Source organism: Anoplopoma fimbria, chromosome 5, assembly GCF_027596085.1.
Source record: "Anoplopoma fimbria isolate UVic2021 breed Golden Eagle Sablefish chromosome 5, Afim_UVic_2022, whole genome shotgun sequence".
Classification (NCBI taxonomy): domain Eukaryota; kingdom Metazoa; phylum Chordata; class Actinopteri; order Perciformes; family Anoplopomatidae; genus Anoplopoma; species Anoplopoma fimbria.
This window is the reverse complement of record NC_072453.1, coordinates 3,354,938-3,370,984: the sequence shown is the minus strand read 5'-3', so window position 1 is coordinate 3,370,984 and position 16,047 is coordinate 3,354,938. Positions and strand designations below refer to the sequence as shown.

Genomic DNA, 16,047 nt, shown 5'->3' with positions numbered 1-16,047 from the left:
CAGAGTATAGTATGTCGAAAAAAAGTGAAAAAAAAGTCATAGTATACTATGTCAAAAAAAGTCATAGTATAGTATGTAGAAAAAAAGTTAAAAAAGTCATAGTATAGTGTGATAAATAAAGTCAAAAGTATGTAAAAAGTCATAGTATAGTATGTCAAGAAAAATAAAAAAGTCACAGTACAGTAAGTTGAAAAATTATAGTATAATAAGTAGAGAGTCATAGTATAGTATGATGAAAAAAGTCATAGTAAAGTGTTAAAAAGTTATAGAATAGTATGTTGAAAAAATTTAATAATCATAGTATAGTAGGTTACATTTTTTTTAAAAAGGCATAAAAGTGTGGAAAAAGTAAAAAAGAATCATTGTATAGTTTTTCAAAAACAGTAACAGTATAGTATGTTGGAAAAAGTAAAAGAATAAAAGTCATAGTATTGTATGTCGAAAAAATGTTATAGTATACTATGTCAAAAGTATGTCAAAAAAAGTCATAGTGTAGTATGTCGATAAAAGTCATAGTGTAGTGTGTCAAGAAGCGAAAAAAGTCATAGTACAGTAAGTAGATAGTCATAGTACAGTTAGTTGAAAAATGTCATAGTACAGTGTGATGAAAAAAGTGTAAAAAGTCATAGTATAGTATGACAAAAAAATAAACAAGTCATAGTATAGTATGACAAAAAATTCAACAAAGTCATAGTATAGTAAGTCGATAAAAGTCATAGTATAGTATGACGAAAAAAGTCATAGTGTAGTATGTCAAAAACAGCGGAAAAAGTCATAGTATAGTAAGTAGAAAGTCATAGTATAGTATGTCGAAAAAAATGAATAGTATAGTATGTCAAAAAAATAAATAAAGTCATAGTAAGTCATAGTACAGTATGACGAAAAAAAGTCATGGTATAGTATGTCAAAATAAGTCATAGTATAGTATGTCGAAAAAAACCCCCAAAAAGTCATAGTATAGTATAGTAAGAAAGTCATAGTAAATGTCGAAAAAGTCATAGTATAGTATGTGAAAATTAAATAAAGTCAAAAGTATGTCGAAAATAGTCATAGTATAGTATGTCAAGAAAAAAAAATAGTCATAGTAAAGTTAAAAAAGTCATAGTATAGTAGTAAAAAAGTCATAGTATAGTATGTCAAAAAAATGAATAGTATAGTATGTCAAAAAAATAAATAAAGTCATAGTAAGTCATAGTACAGTATGACGAAAAAAAGTCATGGTATAGTATGTCAAAATAAGTCATAGTATAGTATGTCGAAAAAAAACCCCAAAAAGTCATAGTATAGTATGTAGAAAAATTAAATAAAGTCATAGTATAGTATGTAGAAAAAAGTCAAAGTATAGTATGTTGAAATATTAAATTAAGTCATAGTATAGTATGTCGAAAATAGTCATAGTATAGTATGTCAAGAAGCAAAAAAAATGAAAGTATAGTATGTCAAAAAAATAAGTAAAGTCATAGTAAGTCATAGTACAGTATGACGAAAAAAAGTCATGGTATAGTATGTCAAAATAAGTCATAGTATAGTATGTCAAAAAAGTCATAAAAAAAACCCCCAAAAAGTCATAGTATAGTATGTAGAAAAATTAAATAAAGTCATAGTATAGTATGTAGAAAAAAGTCAAAGTATAGTATGTAGAAAAATTAAATAAAGTCATAGTATAGTATGTCGAAAATAGTCATAGTATAGTATGTCAAGAAGCAAAAAAAGTCATAGTACTGTAAGTTAAAAAAGTCATAGTATAGTAAGTAGAAAGTCATAGTATAGTATGTCGAAAAAAATGAATAGTATAGTATGTCAAAAAAATAAATAAAGTCATAGTAAGTCATAGTACAGTATGAAAGTCATGGTATAGTATGTCAAAATAAGTCATAGTATAGTATGTCAAAAAAAAAAAAAAAGTCATAGTATAGTATGTAGAAAAATTAAATAAAGTCATAGTATAGTATGTAGAAAAAAGTCAAAGTATAGTATGTTGAAATATTAAATTAAGTCATAGTATAGTATGTCGAAAATAGTCATAGTATAGTATGTCAAGAAAAAAAAAAAAAATAGTATAGTATGTATAAAAAAAAAAAAAAAAGTCATAGTACTGTAAGTTAAAAAAGTCATAGTATAGTAAGTAGAGAGTCATAGTATAGTTAGTCGAAAAATGTCATAGTGTAGTATGTCGTTAAAAAAAGTCATAGTGTAGTATGTTGAAAAAATCCATAGTATAGTATGTCGAAAAATGTAATATAGTTATAGTATAGTAAGTCGAAAAAAGTGAAAAAAATCATAGTATAGTATGCCGAAAGAAATCAAAGTATAGTATGTCAAAAGAATTGAAAAAAAAGTTATAGTATAGTTATGTAATATAGTCAGAGTATAGTATGTCGAAAAAAGTGAAAAAAGTCATAGTATACTATGTCAAAAAAAGTCATAGTATAGTATGTAGATAGTCATAGTACAGTTAGTTGAAAAATGTCATAGTACAGTGTGATGAAAAAAGTGTAAAAAGTCATAGTGTAGTATGACAAAAAAAATAAACAAGTCATAGTATAGTATGACAAAAAATTCAAAAAAGTCATAGTATAGTAAGTCGATAAAAGTCATAGTATAGTATGACGAAAAAAGTCATAGTAAAGTGTTAAAAAGTTATAGAATAGTATGTTGAAAAAAATGTAATAATCATAGTATAGTAGGTTACATTTTTTTTAAAAAGGCATAAAAGTGTGGAAAAAGTAAAAAAGAATCATTGTATAGTTTTTCAAAAACAGTAACAGTATAGTATGTTGGAAAAAGTAAAATAATAAAAGTCATAGTATTGTATGTCGAAAAAATGTTATAGTATACTATGTCAAAAGTATGTCAAAAAAAGTCATAGTATAGTATGTCGATAAAAGTCATAGTATAGTGTGTCAAGAAGCGAAAAAAGTCATAGTACAGTAAGTAGATAGTCATAGTACAGTTAGTTGAAAAATGTCATAGTACAGTGTGATGAAAAAAGTGTAAAAAGTCATAGTATAGTATGACAAAAAAATAAACAAGTCATAGTATAGTATGACAAAAAATTCAACAAAGTCATAGTATAGTAAGTCGATAAAAGTCATAGTATAGTAAACGAAAAAAGTCATAGTGTAGTATGTCAAAAACAGCGGAAAAAGTCATAGTATAGTAAGTAGAAAGTCATAGTATAGTATGTCGAAAAAAATGAATAGTATAGTATGTCAAAAAAATAAATAAAGTCATAGTAAGTCATAGTACAGTATGTAAAAAAAGTCATGGTATAGTATGTCAAAATAAGTCATAGTATAGTATGTCGAAAAAAACCCCCAAAAAGTCATAGTATAGTATGTAGAAAAATTAATAAAGTCATAGTATAGTATGTCAAAAAAAAAAGTCAAAGTATAGTATGTTGAAATATTAAATTAAGTCATAGTATAGTATGTCGAAAATAGTCATAGTATAGTATGTCAAGAAGTAAAAAAAGTCATAGTACTGTAAGTTCGAAAAAAAAAGTCATAGTATAGTAAGTAGAAAGTCATAGTATAGTATGTCGAAAAAAAAAATGAATAGTATAGTATGTCAAAAAAATAAATAAAGTCATAGTAAGTCATAGTACAGTATGACGAAAAAAAGTCATGGTATAGTATGTCAAAATAAGTCATAGTATAGTATGTCGAAAAAAAAAAGTCAAAGTATAGTATGTTGAAATATTAAATTAAGTCATAGTATAGTATGTCGAAAAAGTCATAGTATAGTATGTCAAGAAGCAAAAAAAGTCATAGTATAGTAAGTCATAGTATAGTAAGTCATAGTATAGTAGTTAGTGTCAAAAAAAGTCATAGTACAGTGTATGAAAAAGTAAGTACAGTGAAAAAATGTAAAAAAAGTCATAGTATAGTATGACAAAAAAAACAAAAAAGTCATAGTATAGTATGACAAAAAATGATAAAAAAAGTCATAGTATAGTATGTCGAAAAAGTCATAGTATAGTATGTCAAAAAAAGTCATAGTGTAGTATGTCAAAAAAGCGGAAAAAGTCATAGTATAGTAAGTAGAAAGTCATAGTATAGTATGTCGAAAAAAATCATAGTATAGTATGTCAAAAAAATAAATAAAGTCATAGTAAGTCATAGTACAGTATGACGAAAAAAAGTCATGGTATAGTATGTCAAAATAAGTCATAGTATAGTAATCAAAAAAAACCCCCCGAAAAAAAGTCATAGTATAGTATGTTGAAAAATTAAAAAAAAAGTCAAAGTATAGTATGTTGAAATATTAAATTAAGTCATAGTATAGTATGTCGAAAATAGTCATAGTATAGTATGTCAAGAAGCAAAAAAAGTCATAGTATTGTAAGTTAAAAAAGTCATAGTATAGTAAGTAGAGAGTCATAGTATAGTTAGTCGAAAAATGTCATAGTATAGTATGTCGAAAAGTCATAGTATAGTATGTTGAAATAGTATAGTATGTTGAAAAAATGTCCATAGTATAGTATGTCGAAAAATGTAATATAGTTATAGTATAGTAAGTCGAAAAAAGTGAAAAAAATCATAGTATAGTATGCCGAAAGAAATCAAAGTATAGTATGTCAAAAGAATTGAAAAAAAAGTTATAGTATAGTTATGTAATATAGTCAGAGTATAGTATGTCAAAAAAAAGAAAAATGTCAAAAAAGTCATAGTATACTATGTCAAAAAAAGTCATAGTATAGTATGTCAAAAAAGTCAGAGTATAGTATGTCGAAATAAGTCATAGTGTAGTATGTCGAAAAATTAAATAAAGTCATAGTATAGTATGTCGATAAAAATCATAGTATAGTATGTCAAGAAGCGAAAAAAGTCACAGTACAGTAAGTTGAAAAATTATAGTATAATAAGTAGAGAGTCATAGTATAGTATGACGAAAAAAGTCATAGTAAAGTGTTAAAAAGTTATAGAATAGTATGTTGAAAAAAATTTAAAATAATCATAGTATAGTAGGTTACATTTTTTTTAAAAAGGCATAAAAGTGTGGAAAAAGTAAAAAAGAATCATTGTATAGTTTTTCAAAAACAGTAACAGTATAGTATGTTGGAAAAAGTAAAAGAATAAAAGTCATAGTATTGTATGTCGAAAAAATGTTATAGTATACTATGTCAAAAGTATGTCAAAAAAAGTCATAGTGTAGTATGTCGATAAAAGTCATAGTGTAGTGTGTCAAGAAGCGAAAAAAGTCATAGTACAGTAAGTAGATAGTCATAGTACAGTTAGTTGAAAAATGTCATAGTACAGTGTGATGAAAAAAGTGTAAAAAGTCATAGTATAGTATGATAGTATGACAAAAAAAATAAACAAGTCATAGTATAGTATGACAAAAAATTCAACAAAGTCATAGTATAGTAAGTCGATAAAAGTCATAGTATAGTATGACGAAAAAAGTCATAGTGTAGTATGTCAAAAACAGCGGAAAAAGTCATAGTATAGTAAGTAGAAAGTCATAGTATAGTATGTCGAAAAAAATGAATAGTATAGTATGTCAAAAAAATAAATAAAGTCATAGTAAGTCATAGTACAGTATGACGAAAAAAAGTCATGGTATAGTATGTCAAAATAAGTCATAGTATAGTATGTCGAAAAAACCCCCCAAAAAGTCATAGTATAGTATGTAGAAAAATTAAATAAAGTCATAGTATAGTATGTAGAAAAAAGTCAAAGTATAGTATGTTGAAATATTAAATTAAGTCATAGTATAGTATGTCGAAAATAGTCATAGTATAGTATGTCAAGAAGCAAAAAAAGTCATAGTACTGTAAGTTAAAAAAGTCATAGTATAGTAAGTAGAGAGTCATAGTATAGTTAGTCGAAAAATGTCATAGTATAGTATGACGAAAAAAGTCATAGTGTAGTATGTTGAAAAAATCCATAGTATAGTATGTCGAAAAATGTAATATAGTTATAGTATAGTAAGTCGAAAAAAGTGAAAAAAATCATAGTATAGTATGCGAAAGAAATCAAAGTATAGTATGTCAAAAAAGAAATCAAAGTATAGTATGTCAAAAGAATTGAAAAAAAAGTTATAATATAGTTATGTAATATAGTCAGAGTATAGTATGTCGAAAAAAGTGAAAAAAGTCATAGTATACTATGTCAAAAAAAAGTAGTATCAAAAAAGTATAGTATGTCGAAAAATTAAATAAAGTCATAGTATAGTATGTCGATAAAAATCATAGTATAGTATGTCAAGAAGCGAAAAAAGTCACAGTACAGTAAGTTGAAAAATTATAGTATAATAAGTAGAGAGTCATAGTATAGTATGACGAAAAAAGTCATAGTAAAGTGTTAAAAAGTTATAGAATAGTATGTTGAAAAAAATGTAATAATCATAGTATAGTAGGTTACATTTTTTTTAAAAAGGCATAAAAGTGTGGAAAAAGTAAAAAAGAATCATTGTATAGTTTTTCAAAAACAGTAACAGTATAGTATGTTGGAAAAAGTAAAAGAATAAAAGTCATAGTATTGTATGTCGAAAAAATAATAAAAAAGTCACAATATAGCATGTCAAAAAAAGACAGAAAAATAGGTCGCAAAGTTTTTTGAAGAAATCGCATGATAATGTGTGAAAAAAAAATCATAAAATAGTCATATTATAGCATGTTGACAAAAGTCATAGTAAAGTAGGTCAAAAAAGTCATAGTTTATTATTATAAAAAAAAAGAAACAAAAAAGTCATAGTATACCATGTTGGAAAAAGTTGGATGTTGGAGTACAGTCCAGTATGACATTTTTTTTTAAAAAGGCCGCTGTTGAAAAAAGTCAAAACAAGTCATAGTATAGCATGTGAAGAAAAAGTCATAGTATAGTATGTCGAAAAAAATGTCAGAGTATAGTATGTTGAAAAAAGTTATTAAAAAAAGTCATACTATAGCATGTCGGAAAAAGTAAAATACCTTTTGCATGGTTGCAAAGGCAAAGCCACTTCTGCTGTTGTAAGCATGTACTGTGCGCTGAAAAGGGGGAAGGTTCGGCTTTTTATTTTCTTTTTTCTGAACAGAGACTAATGTGAATTTAGTTTGAGAGGTCAGGAGAGGTTCTTTTTTCATTTTTTTCTCATCCTGAATTTATTTCAGCCTTACCTTAAAATGAATACAATTATACTCTTTAGTTTTTGCTTCTCTCTATGGTTGTTCCTTTTACTTTTTCTTTTTGGATTAAATACAAGCACATGAGAGGAAAGGTTTTTTGTGTAAAAGAGCATCAGTGCTTGTTCAGCTCTTTGCTGATTAGTGTTGGCTGAGAGTTTTCCAATAAGCTGCTGTCTCTCTGTTTGAAGCGGTGCTGTTCAGTAAAAATTGGCTGCGGTTGTCAGGAAAAAGCTGCAAGACATGACTGGACACTATAATGACTGTTTTAAAAATTGGAGGAAGCACCATCCTCCATGAAGCGTTACCTTTAACACAATGTGAAGCCTGAAGTCTCAAAGTCTATTCATTTCATACAACAAGGGTGAGTAAAGCCTCCATCACTCTAAGCCGATTACATAGTGGAGACAGAGCAGGGTAACTCATGTGGTTCTCCCCGAGGAACCTACAAATCTAATATTGTGTGAACAGAAGACGTAGTCAGCATCAAGTTTTCATGCATGGAGAGAAAGCAGCCATTCAAACCCTTAAGTCTTCACCAGTTTAAAATGAGACGCATTAAATAAGTCTTTAACCCTTTGACCTGCCTCCTTATCTTCATCCTACCTGGCACTTTGCATCTTTCCCCCCACCTTACTACTTTCCTCTCCGGCTGACTGCATTTGTATCTGCCCTTCACTTCCCTCCCACCTCGTCTCTCAGAGTTCTCACCCCTCTGCTATGTTGACTGGCCATAAACAGAACACACAGAGACTCACAACCCTGTCGGCCATTCTAAACACAAGCAGAGACCTCCAAGCAAACACTCCCATAATGACAGTGATATATGGAGAGCCAGACAATTGCACTACACTGAGCTCAGCTTCTGTCTCACAGTTTCAATTGCAGGACTTGATTTTGAGATTAAAAGATTAGTTCTGTGGTTGTTTAATAGAGGTATATATATCATAATAAACCAATCTTTTTGCTCTATATATGCCTTAACATTGGTCAAAACATCACATCTACGCACATACCACCACACTTCAAGACCCCAAAAACTGCTGGATTGATTGAGTAAAAACTATGAGGTCATCTAATTCAGCCGCAGGCAAAGTCTCGCTGAGAGTGCAACATGTGAAGCTTGACGGATCACCAGCAGTCCTGAGATCTAGAAGCACAGAGCAGCTCGAGATGATGGAGTGGCTACTTTATTTCCTATTTATTTTATGGTACTTCTCACAGTAATTGGCTTTCACTGCTAGAAATGTCATACTTGTACTAGAGCGGTCACCAGCCTTAAGGTCGCGCAATGGGAAATAAGGAGATTGACCGCTACAGAATCTAATCCTTGGCTAATAGTGCTCTCTGCTGTCTGAATACAGAATAGCAACTGTCTGTTTAAAACGGATATGATTTTTTAAAGATCGAACAGAAAAACAGCTGTTCAGATCATGATCACAAATCAAAGAACAGACAATATATGATGTAGTTTCTCAATGCTTGCTACAATTTTTTATATTATCTTTTATGTGTTTTTTGTAAATATCTGTATAGTGTTGTTGTGGTATGTCTCACTTAATAGGCACATTTTTTCCACATTCTATACCAGCTAGGGTACATCCATATCGATGCATGACCAAAAGTGCTGTCGCCCATGCCATGTCCATTATCAGGCACATTCTGAACATTTCTCAATTTCTAGTTTAGGAATGTGACTGGCCTGAAACCACATGACCCTTCACGAAACCCTTACATTTGTGCATGATATTTATGTGTATTTATATAACTGGCTTTCTTTTTTTTTTACATACTTTTAAAACTAACTCAATTTAACAACATAAACTACTGCTAACTAAAAATTCTATCATCCTCAACAGACTTAAGTGCTCTTTGTAATGTGCTGTATGATGACCGTTTACAATGTTGGCAGGTCTTGGATTTAACTTACAATTTACCTACATTTATAACCACCACTTCCATATTGATATTTAAGTCATCAAGTTTACAACGTGCCAAGATGATTTATAATCCAAGCAAACGCTTGTGCAGAGAGAATACACAAACTATCTTGAAAGATGAAGCGCAGGAAAACATGTAACGCATACTATTGCATATAGAGTAGTATAAAAGTAATTTATAGTGAATGATAGATGTGGAGTAACTGGGACAAGAAGTGAAGCTGGTGGATATGGGAGGAGCTGGGGGATCTCACCTGGTACAATCTCAAAAAGGTGTCTTCCTGGTTCGTCCGGATTAGCTGTGAGTTCGTTGACCTGGCATCCCTGCAGAGGTATACAGCCCTGATAGAGAGAGAGAGAGAGAGAGAGAAGGAGACGATCAAATACAGGGTTGATATTTATGTAAAATGTCCTTTTTTCCACTCCTCTCTCTCTTTAAGTCTCATTTCTTACTTTTTGAACAATCTTTTTATATCGAAAAGGGTTTGTAGTGACTTTAACGAAGGGGACCTTTCTCTGTCGGAAAAATCAATTTTTTTGTTAATATACATCTGCCTGGTTTTATTTTCTTCCTGCTTATTGGTCACCAAGAAGATTTCTTACCATCCTGTGAGTTTGTACGTTCGTTGTATCTGTTATACATTTTATGAGCAAATCTGTGACTGCAAGGTCAAAGCTCTAGAAGATCTCCATGCAGGACTGTAATACATATGAATACGTAATACATGTAGATACAGTAATGTTTAATACCATGGAGACCACATATGCAGACCTGTAGTTGAATATAATCACAATTAGATATTTTCCTCAAAATATGCAGCCCTTAAATCACCTACTGACTGTCCTTCATGCCTTCTGGCCTCTTCTTCTTCATTTCTTTCCTCCCCCTTCCTTATGTCTGTCCTTCCTGTCTCTCCACTCTTAACCCCTCTCAAATTTTTAAGCAGCTACTCCTGTGATTGAACAGGGACCCACACAGATTATCAGAATACATTATCCAGATCAATACCCATTTAGCCCGGAGAACTGAGGCCAAGTGAGCTGTGAAGAGATGCCAGCGTCTGCGGGTCTGCCCCGTTAAATCTGCACGCTGGCATCCTCCATCAAACGGGGAGGGGGAGTCTTCCAAAGCTTCTCGACCAGAGGGCCGGTCTGTCGCCAACATTAGTCTCCATGGCAACAAATGGAAAGGGGTTTGGAGTTGTGGATGGATGGAGCAGGGCAGGGGCAGGGCAGGAACCGGGGGGGATCTCCCAAGGGTGCTATGTGCTCGGAATAACACGAGTAGCTGGCCGGGGATGAATGAATATGGAGGCAACACGTCAGCCGAGAACACAAATCACACAGTCAAGCAGTGTAAGCTAGAAATGTAGGATAGATGGCATAGTTTGTCCTTTTATATGTCTTGGCTTGGTGACAGAGTGACTTTGAAGTAGAGCTCATATGAAACTGTGCCTGCATGACTTAGCCCTTTAACAAGACCCAAACCGATGTGGACACGCCCAGTTTAAACTGGTTTGCACATAAATGCCAATCAAAATCCAGGACCAGAACATCGGCCCGGACCCCCGAAAGACTCGTTCCCGCTTTGGCAACGTCCTGCACCACTGCCGAAGCAGACAAGTATTACTCGCTGCTATTGATTGGTACCATGTGCGTGGGCCGTAAATATAGACTCATAAACATCTCAACCTCCCCTTGTTTAACACGTGCCATGAAGCTTTCTTTCAGTCTTTCAACAGCTGTCTCCTCACAAACCTCTGCCGACACTGGATCCAAATCAAAGGAGCAGCTGTGAACTACTGACAAAACCTGACCACACCAGACTCAGCGATCAGAAGCACCATCCCAAGAGACAGCTAACTGCAATGCTAATACTTTCAAATGAACCAAGTTTTCCCAAAAAATACACATTTCAGTACATCAGATTTATGTTTTTGGCCTCTTTTGTATGACTAGAGAAAGATTTGCGTATAACATGAACAGTTAGCCACCATTGCCGAGCAAGATCAGTGCACCCCCAAAACTAAAACTGCATCAACAGATAATTAAAGAGAAGAGACGCCATAGTCCTGCCCACACTGTTTGATTGACAGGTGGCCTTTACATCAAAACATCACAATAACAGTATTAAGCAATAACGATGGAAGCAAAACAACATGTCTCACTGGTTTGAAAAATATTTTTTATCTTTAATGAATTGCATCTGGAGACTCATTTTGTACTCAGAGTACTAATGATCCTCCACAACCACCCACGTGTTTGTCTGTTGTCCAAAATAGAAATCGATTGTCCGATAAGTGAAGTCCATTTGTTCTGCAGTGGATTTATCCCCACATGATGAAAATGAAAAGAAAAACCTGTATAGATCCATTGCTCCACCTTTGACCAATTATCACATCCTTTCATCTCAGTGGGGGGATGGTTTTGTTCTCTTGCAGAGATTTGCCGACATAACCCCCATCCCTCCTCCCATCAAAACCCCCCACCACTCCCGGTCTCCCATTTTCTATCGATTAGAAGATGAGAGGGAGAGAAAAAAGGCCAGAGTGACACTGCCTCACACATCCTGTTCTCTGAGGGGGTGGATCTGTGTGTGTGTGTGTGTGTGTGTGTGTGTGTGTGTGTGTGTGTGTGTGTGTGTGTGTGTGTGTGTGTGTGTGTGTGTGTATATGCATATGTGTGCATTCTTCTGAGTGTATATGTATGTGTATGCATTCAACCATGTGTGTGACTTGAATCCACTGAGAGTTGCAAATCAATTTAGGCTAGATGGGTATTGGCAAGCTCTGATTAAAGACAGTCTGTCACAGCCTTCAGTCAGCTCTTCCACACAGAGTGGAGACTGCACGGAGGAGAACACGTCATTCTGTGTGTAGAGTGCGTGTGTGTGTGTGTGTGTGTGTGTGTGTGTGTGTGTGTGTGTGTGTGTGTCGTGTGTGTGTGTCTGTGATTGACTAAAAGACAGTGATGGCAGACGGCTGCTGCCTACATTAAATGAACAGCAGTCAGGCAGCGTGAAGAATGAAGAAATCAATAAATGTGTCGGGATTTCAGCCAGAAATATAAAGAGATGATTATTATGCTCTAAAGGCTGTGTCTGTGTGTGTATGTGCATGTTTGTGTGTGTGTCACAGACCTGCCCCTGCTGTCTTTTGTTGTTGGATTACTATCATCGCCTCATGTTATGACTATGTAAGCCTGTCAGCTACGTTGACTGTCCATCCCAACATGGTTTTTATGACTGTGGTCAGTCCAGGACAGCTACATTTTTGCTTGTGAAGAATGGTAAAATGTGAGTCAGCACCTGGTCACATGAGTCATCCCTCATCAAAGGAGCATGGGATCGATTAGGGGTTTTACACTGGAATTATTATGATGGTGGTGTACTAATGGAGGAAGAAACAAGGCGCCACACGCTGCTGTGCTGTTTGTTCTCACTCAGATGATATGTTGTTTTCAGGTTGATTACAAGGTATCTTTCTATGGTAAAAACTTGTATTTACACAGTAAAATAAATGAAAAATGAAAAGAGAAATTCACATCTACAAAGGGAGCATGCCACCATAAATGTTGACAATGACAAGCTTAAAAAAGCTTATTGCAAGAAACATCCAAACCAATCAGGTCTTTGCCATCTCAGACAAAGTGACACTGAGAGTGTGGCATTTAAATCATGCAAATAGTGTTAATGGGTTAAAATAAGTGATCTAGTAAATTGAACCTGTTATTCTGGAGACAGTGTTTATCAAACATTATCTAAATATTAAGTCATAATCATATAAAGCCAAGGCCAGTATAAAACAAAGACATCTGCTGCATATTTTGAGAGCAATGTGTGAATATTTCTTAAAGAAGAACTGCTCCAATTCAGCATTGTCCTTCTTGTTGGACTCAACGGGCATCAAAAAAAATATAAAAAAAATGTATTCCATGTATTTTTCTTCCTTGTCAAAGCCTTTACATTACCATCAATGCAATTCAACCACTGACAGTTCAGTCAAAGAGTTGGATATGTTAAGCTAGTAACAGCTAATTTAGCCTCTAGTCGCTAGCCTTAAGCAGAGCATTAGCAATGGGCTACTGAGAGCTGTTATCTTCTTTCTAACTCCAGACCCACAGTTTTTTTCCATTTCGAAATTTGTAGTCTACCTACCCAACCACTGACTCAAGTGACATCACTTGAGTCAGCTGTATAGTAGCCTACCAGCCAAGACCTGTAAACAAACTTGGATGTGTCGTCCTGCCTTCCATTAAACAGTCTGACTTGTTATCCTATAGAAATCTATTAGTGCTCCAGAACGTGGGAAGCTGCACCACTGGGGCAAAGATAAAACCCTTCCATTTAATTAAGCCAAAGAACAGTGACTGAGCCCTGTTTGACTTCCACTGTCCAAGTCAGTGTGTGCAAACATGGCTGAAGAATTACCTGTGGTTTGGTTTCTTCCTCGTCTTTGTAGAAGAAGAGCTGATCCGAGCGCAGCACAAACCAGCGCAGCTGCCAGTTCTTCATGATGCTGCGCTGCTTCTTCAGCCAGCCAGCTTTCAGCGCCCCTTCCTGGAGGCTCGGGGAGGCCGGCCGGCATGGGCCTCGGGACACCTCGCCCATCACCATGCTCTTTGACCTGGCTGCTAACACACACACATACACACACAAAGCATTTTTTACAATGTGTATACACAAGCAGGCAGATTGTGAGGGATTGGATGGGTTAAAGGTGATTGATTTGGTGGTTCTGCTACATTTCTTCCATTTATCTGGCTCGTGTCTTTTCATTTTCTCCCTAATAGAAGCTTGTGTTATCCTCATTGTGTATGCTGTATGCACACACATGCTCTGTCAGGCACTTCAGTCATGAACACACACAACCTTGTGCTCCAGGCTGAGTCGTCTCTAGATGAAGGGGGAGTGGGACGGCAGAGAGGCAGCAGGCACAAATAATAACAGAAAGCAGATAAAAAAAGAGATTGCGCTGGGGGACACACACACACACACACACACACACACACACACACACACACACACACACACACACACACACACACACACACACACACACACACACACACACACACACACACACAGACATAGCCTCAGGTGACAGGGATCCCCTCCCTCCATTTCAGAGGTCCTTGGGAGAGACTCATTGTGTGTTGCCACAACCCAATAGAATAGCGGGGTCTTTTGAGCTGGGATAATAGGACCACATGGGACTGACTGACTGGCTGAGTAGCTGGCTGGCTGCCTGAATCCTTCTCAACAAACGTGTGTAACCTGAGCTCAGTCAAGGACAGGTTTAAAAAGGGAGGGGATGGCAGCTTAAAAGCCGCATCTCAATGTGACATCAGTTTTGTCCCTGCGGGGCTACTGTCCTTGTATGACATCAGCTGTGGAAAAAAAAAAGATTTAAGAGTGCGGCGTGTATCATATTAGACAGTATTTGATCAGGATATTTTATCGGTTGACACGGCAGCAGTCAAAGATAAAACATCCGGTAAAATATCCAGCAGAGACAATTACAGAGCCATTGCCTTGGCTATCATACTTATCAAAGTATTACAACAAATTCCCCTGGATATGCTTCAAGATTACATAACAATACTGACAGTCAATTTGGATTTAAAAAATAAACATGGCACAGATTTATGTATATATGCACTGTAGGAAGTTGTTAGTATGTATAGAAGTCATAACACTACAGTATCTATGTGTTTACTGGATGCCCCCATGACCAAATAATCATGGTAAATGGTTTGTCAAACTAAGAGAGCCAGGGGTCCCTCCATATTTCATACGTATTTTGAATTTTTGGTCAAACAATGCAAGTTATATAGGTAAATCTGCACCCTTCCTAGTGACCAATGAGGTATGACAGGGTGGAAAACTGTCACCTCTTCAATCTGTATACAGAGTAAAGAAAGAGTAAGACTGGATGTATGGATGACTTTGTCATCAGCAAATAGCAGACTCATGAGCAGACTCTGTCTGTCTCAGAGTCTGCTCAAGGTATGGTGTGCAGTATGACACTAAATTCAACATTAAAAATAGTGTCATATTAAAATATGATTAAAAATGTAATCATATTAGCCTTAACTGAGCAATATTGTAAGTCATACAAGCTAGGTTTTTCTCTTGTTTTTGGAAACATTGCAACAAATCTCTATGTGTTTTAATCACTGTGGGTTTGTGAACTACAATGGTTTTACCTTTGTGCTGTTGTCCTCATATTGTATTTCTTATCTTTTATTTGTCATGGACCTATGTGTCTGAAATGAAGTTGAAAAACACAAGAACGATGTGTGTAGGATGCATCAATGTAAAGCACTTGTCTTTTATTTTATTTTATGTTATTCTTGTTAGGCAAACAAGGAGATGCTATTTGATGATAATGTATAATTTATAGAAATCAATTGTGCAGACATCCTCCCTGCTGCTGTGCGTTACACACACACAGATAGATGATCAATGTTCAGATGGGCCAGAGGGAAAAAGGGGACGTATGAATGGGGAGGGGGAAGAAAAATCAATGTTTATTTTTTATTGTCTCATCTCTTTCTCCAGCCTACATATAGCCTGAAGGAAAGGGCTCAAGTCATTTTTATTTCATTTCACAGCCTTGCAGTTTGGTAAAGCCTGTTGATCCTCAGAGATGTTTTGAATGAAGGATGGTTGGGTGAGTATTTCTGAAGAAAAGGTGTAGATTTTAGGTTAGTGGCAATTTTTGGTGTAATGATTTTTTTTATATGTGAAACTTTTATTTTACAGTGAATTGGCTTTTGATATGTAAAAATAAAAAATCATTATACACAAAAATGTGTTTTTCTGTAATTTGAAGGTTTTCCAGTTCTGTTTACTACTAACAACATGTATCAAAGGCTATTAAATAAATGTACAACTACAGCTGCATCTTTAATCAAACAGATGTTAGCCAATGGCTAATTATTTAGTTGACCAAATATGCCACTTTAAAGAAATACAGAACGTTTTCCTGGTAATTT

The 16,047-nt window shown here is 34.2% G+C and overlaps 1 protein-coding gene across 2 annotated transcripts in view; it reads right to left on the bottom strand.

Moving 5' to 3' along the window:
- Positions 1 to 16,047, bottom strand: part of si:dkey-191m6.4 (rho GTPase-activating protein 22) — a 47,218-nt gene that overhangs the window by 25,487 nt on the left and 5,684 nt on the right. The window contains exons 2-4 of one of the 2 annotated variants that reach the window (XM_054599123.1): positions 13,478 to 13,677; positions 9,303 to 9,390; positions 8,697 to 8,699 (exon numbers count right to left, since the gene is read on the bottom strand). In XM_054599123.1, coding sequence (XP_054455098.1) covers positions 8,697 to 8,699; positions 9,303 to 9,390; positions 13,478 to 13,677 — 291 coding nt within the window. The remainder of the gene's footprint in view (positions 1 to 8,696; positions 8,700 to 9,302; positions 9,391 to 13,477; positions 13,678 to 16,047) is intronic. The other variant, XM_054599122.1, reaches the window with a different exon arrangement.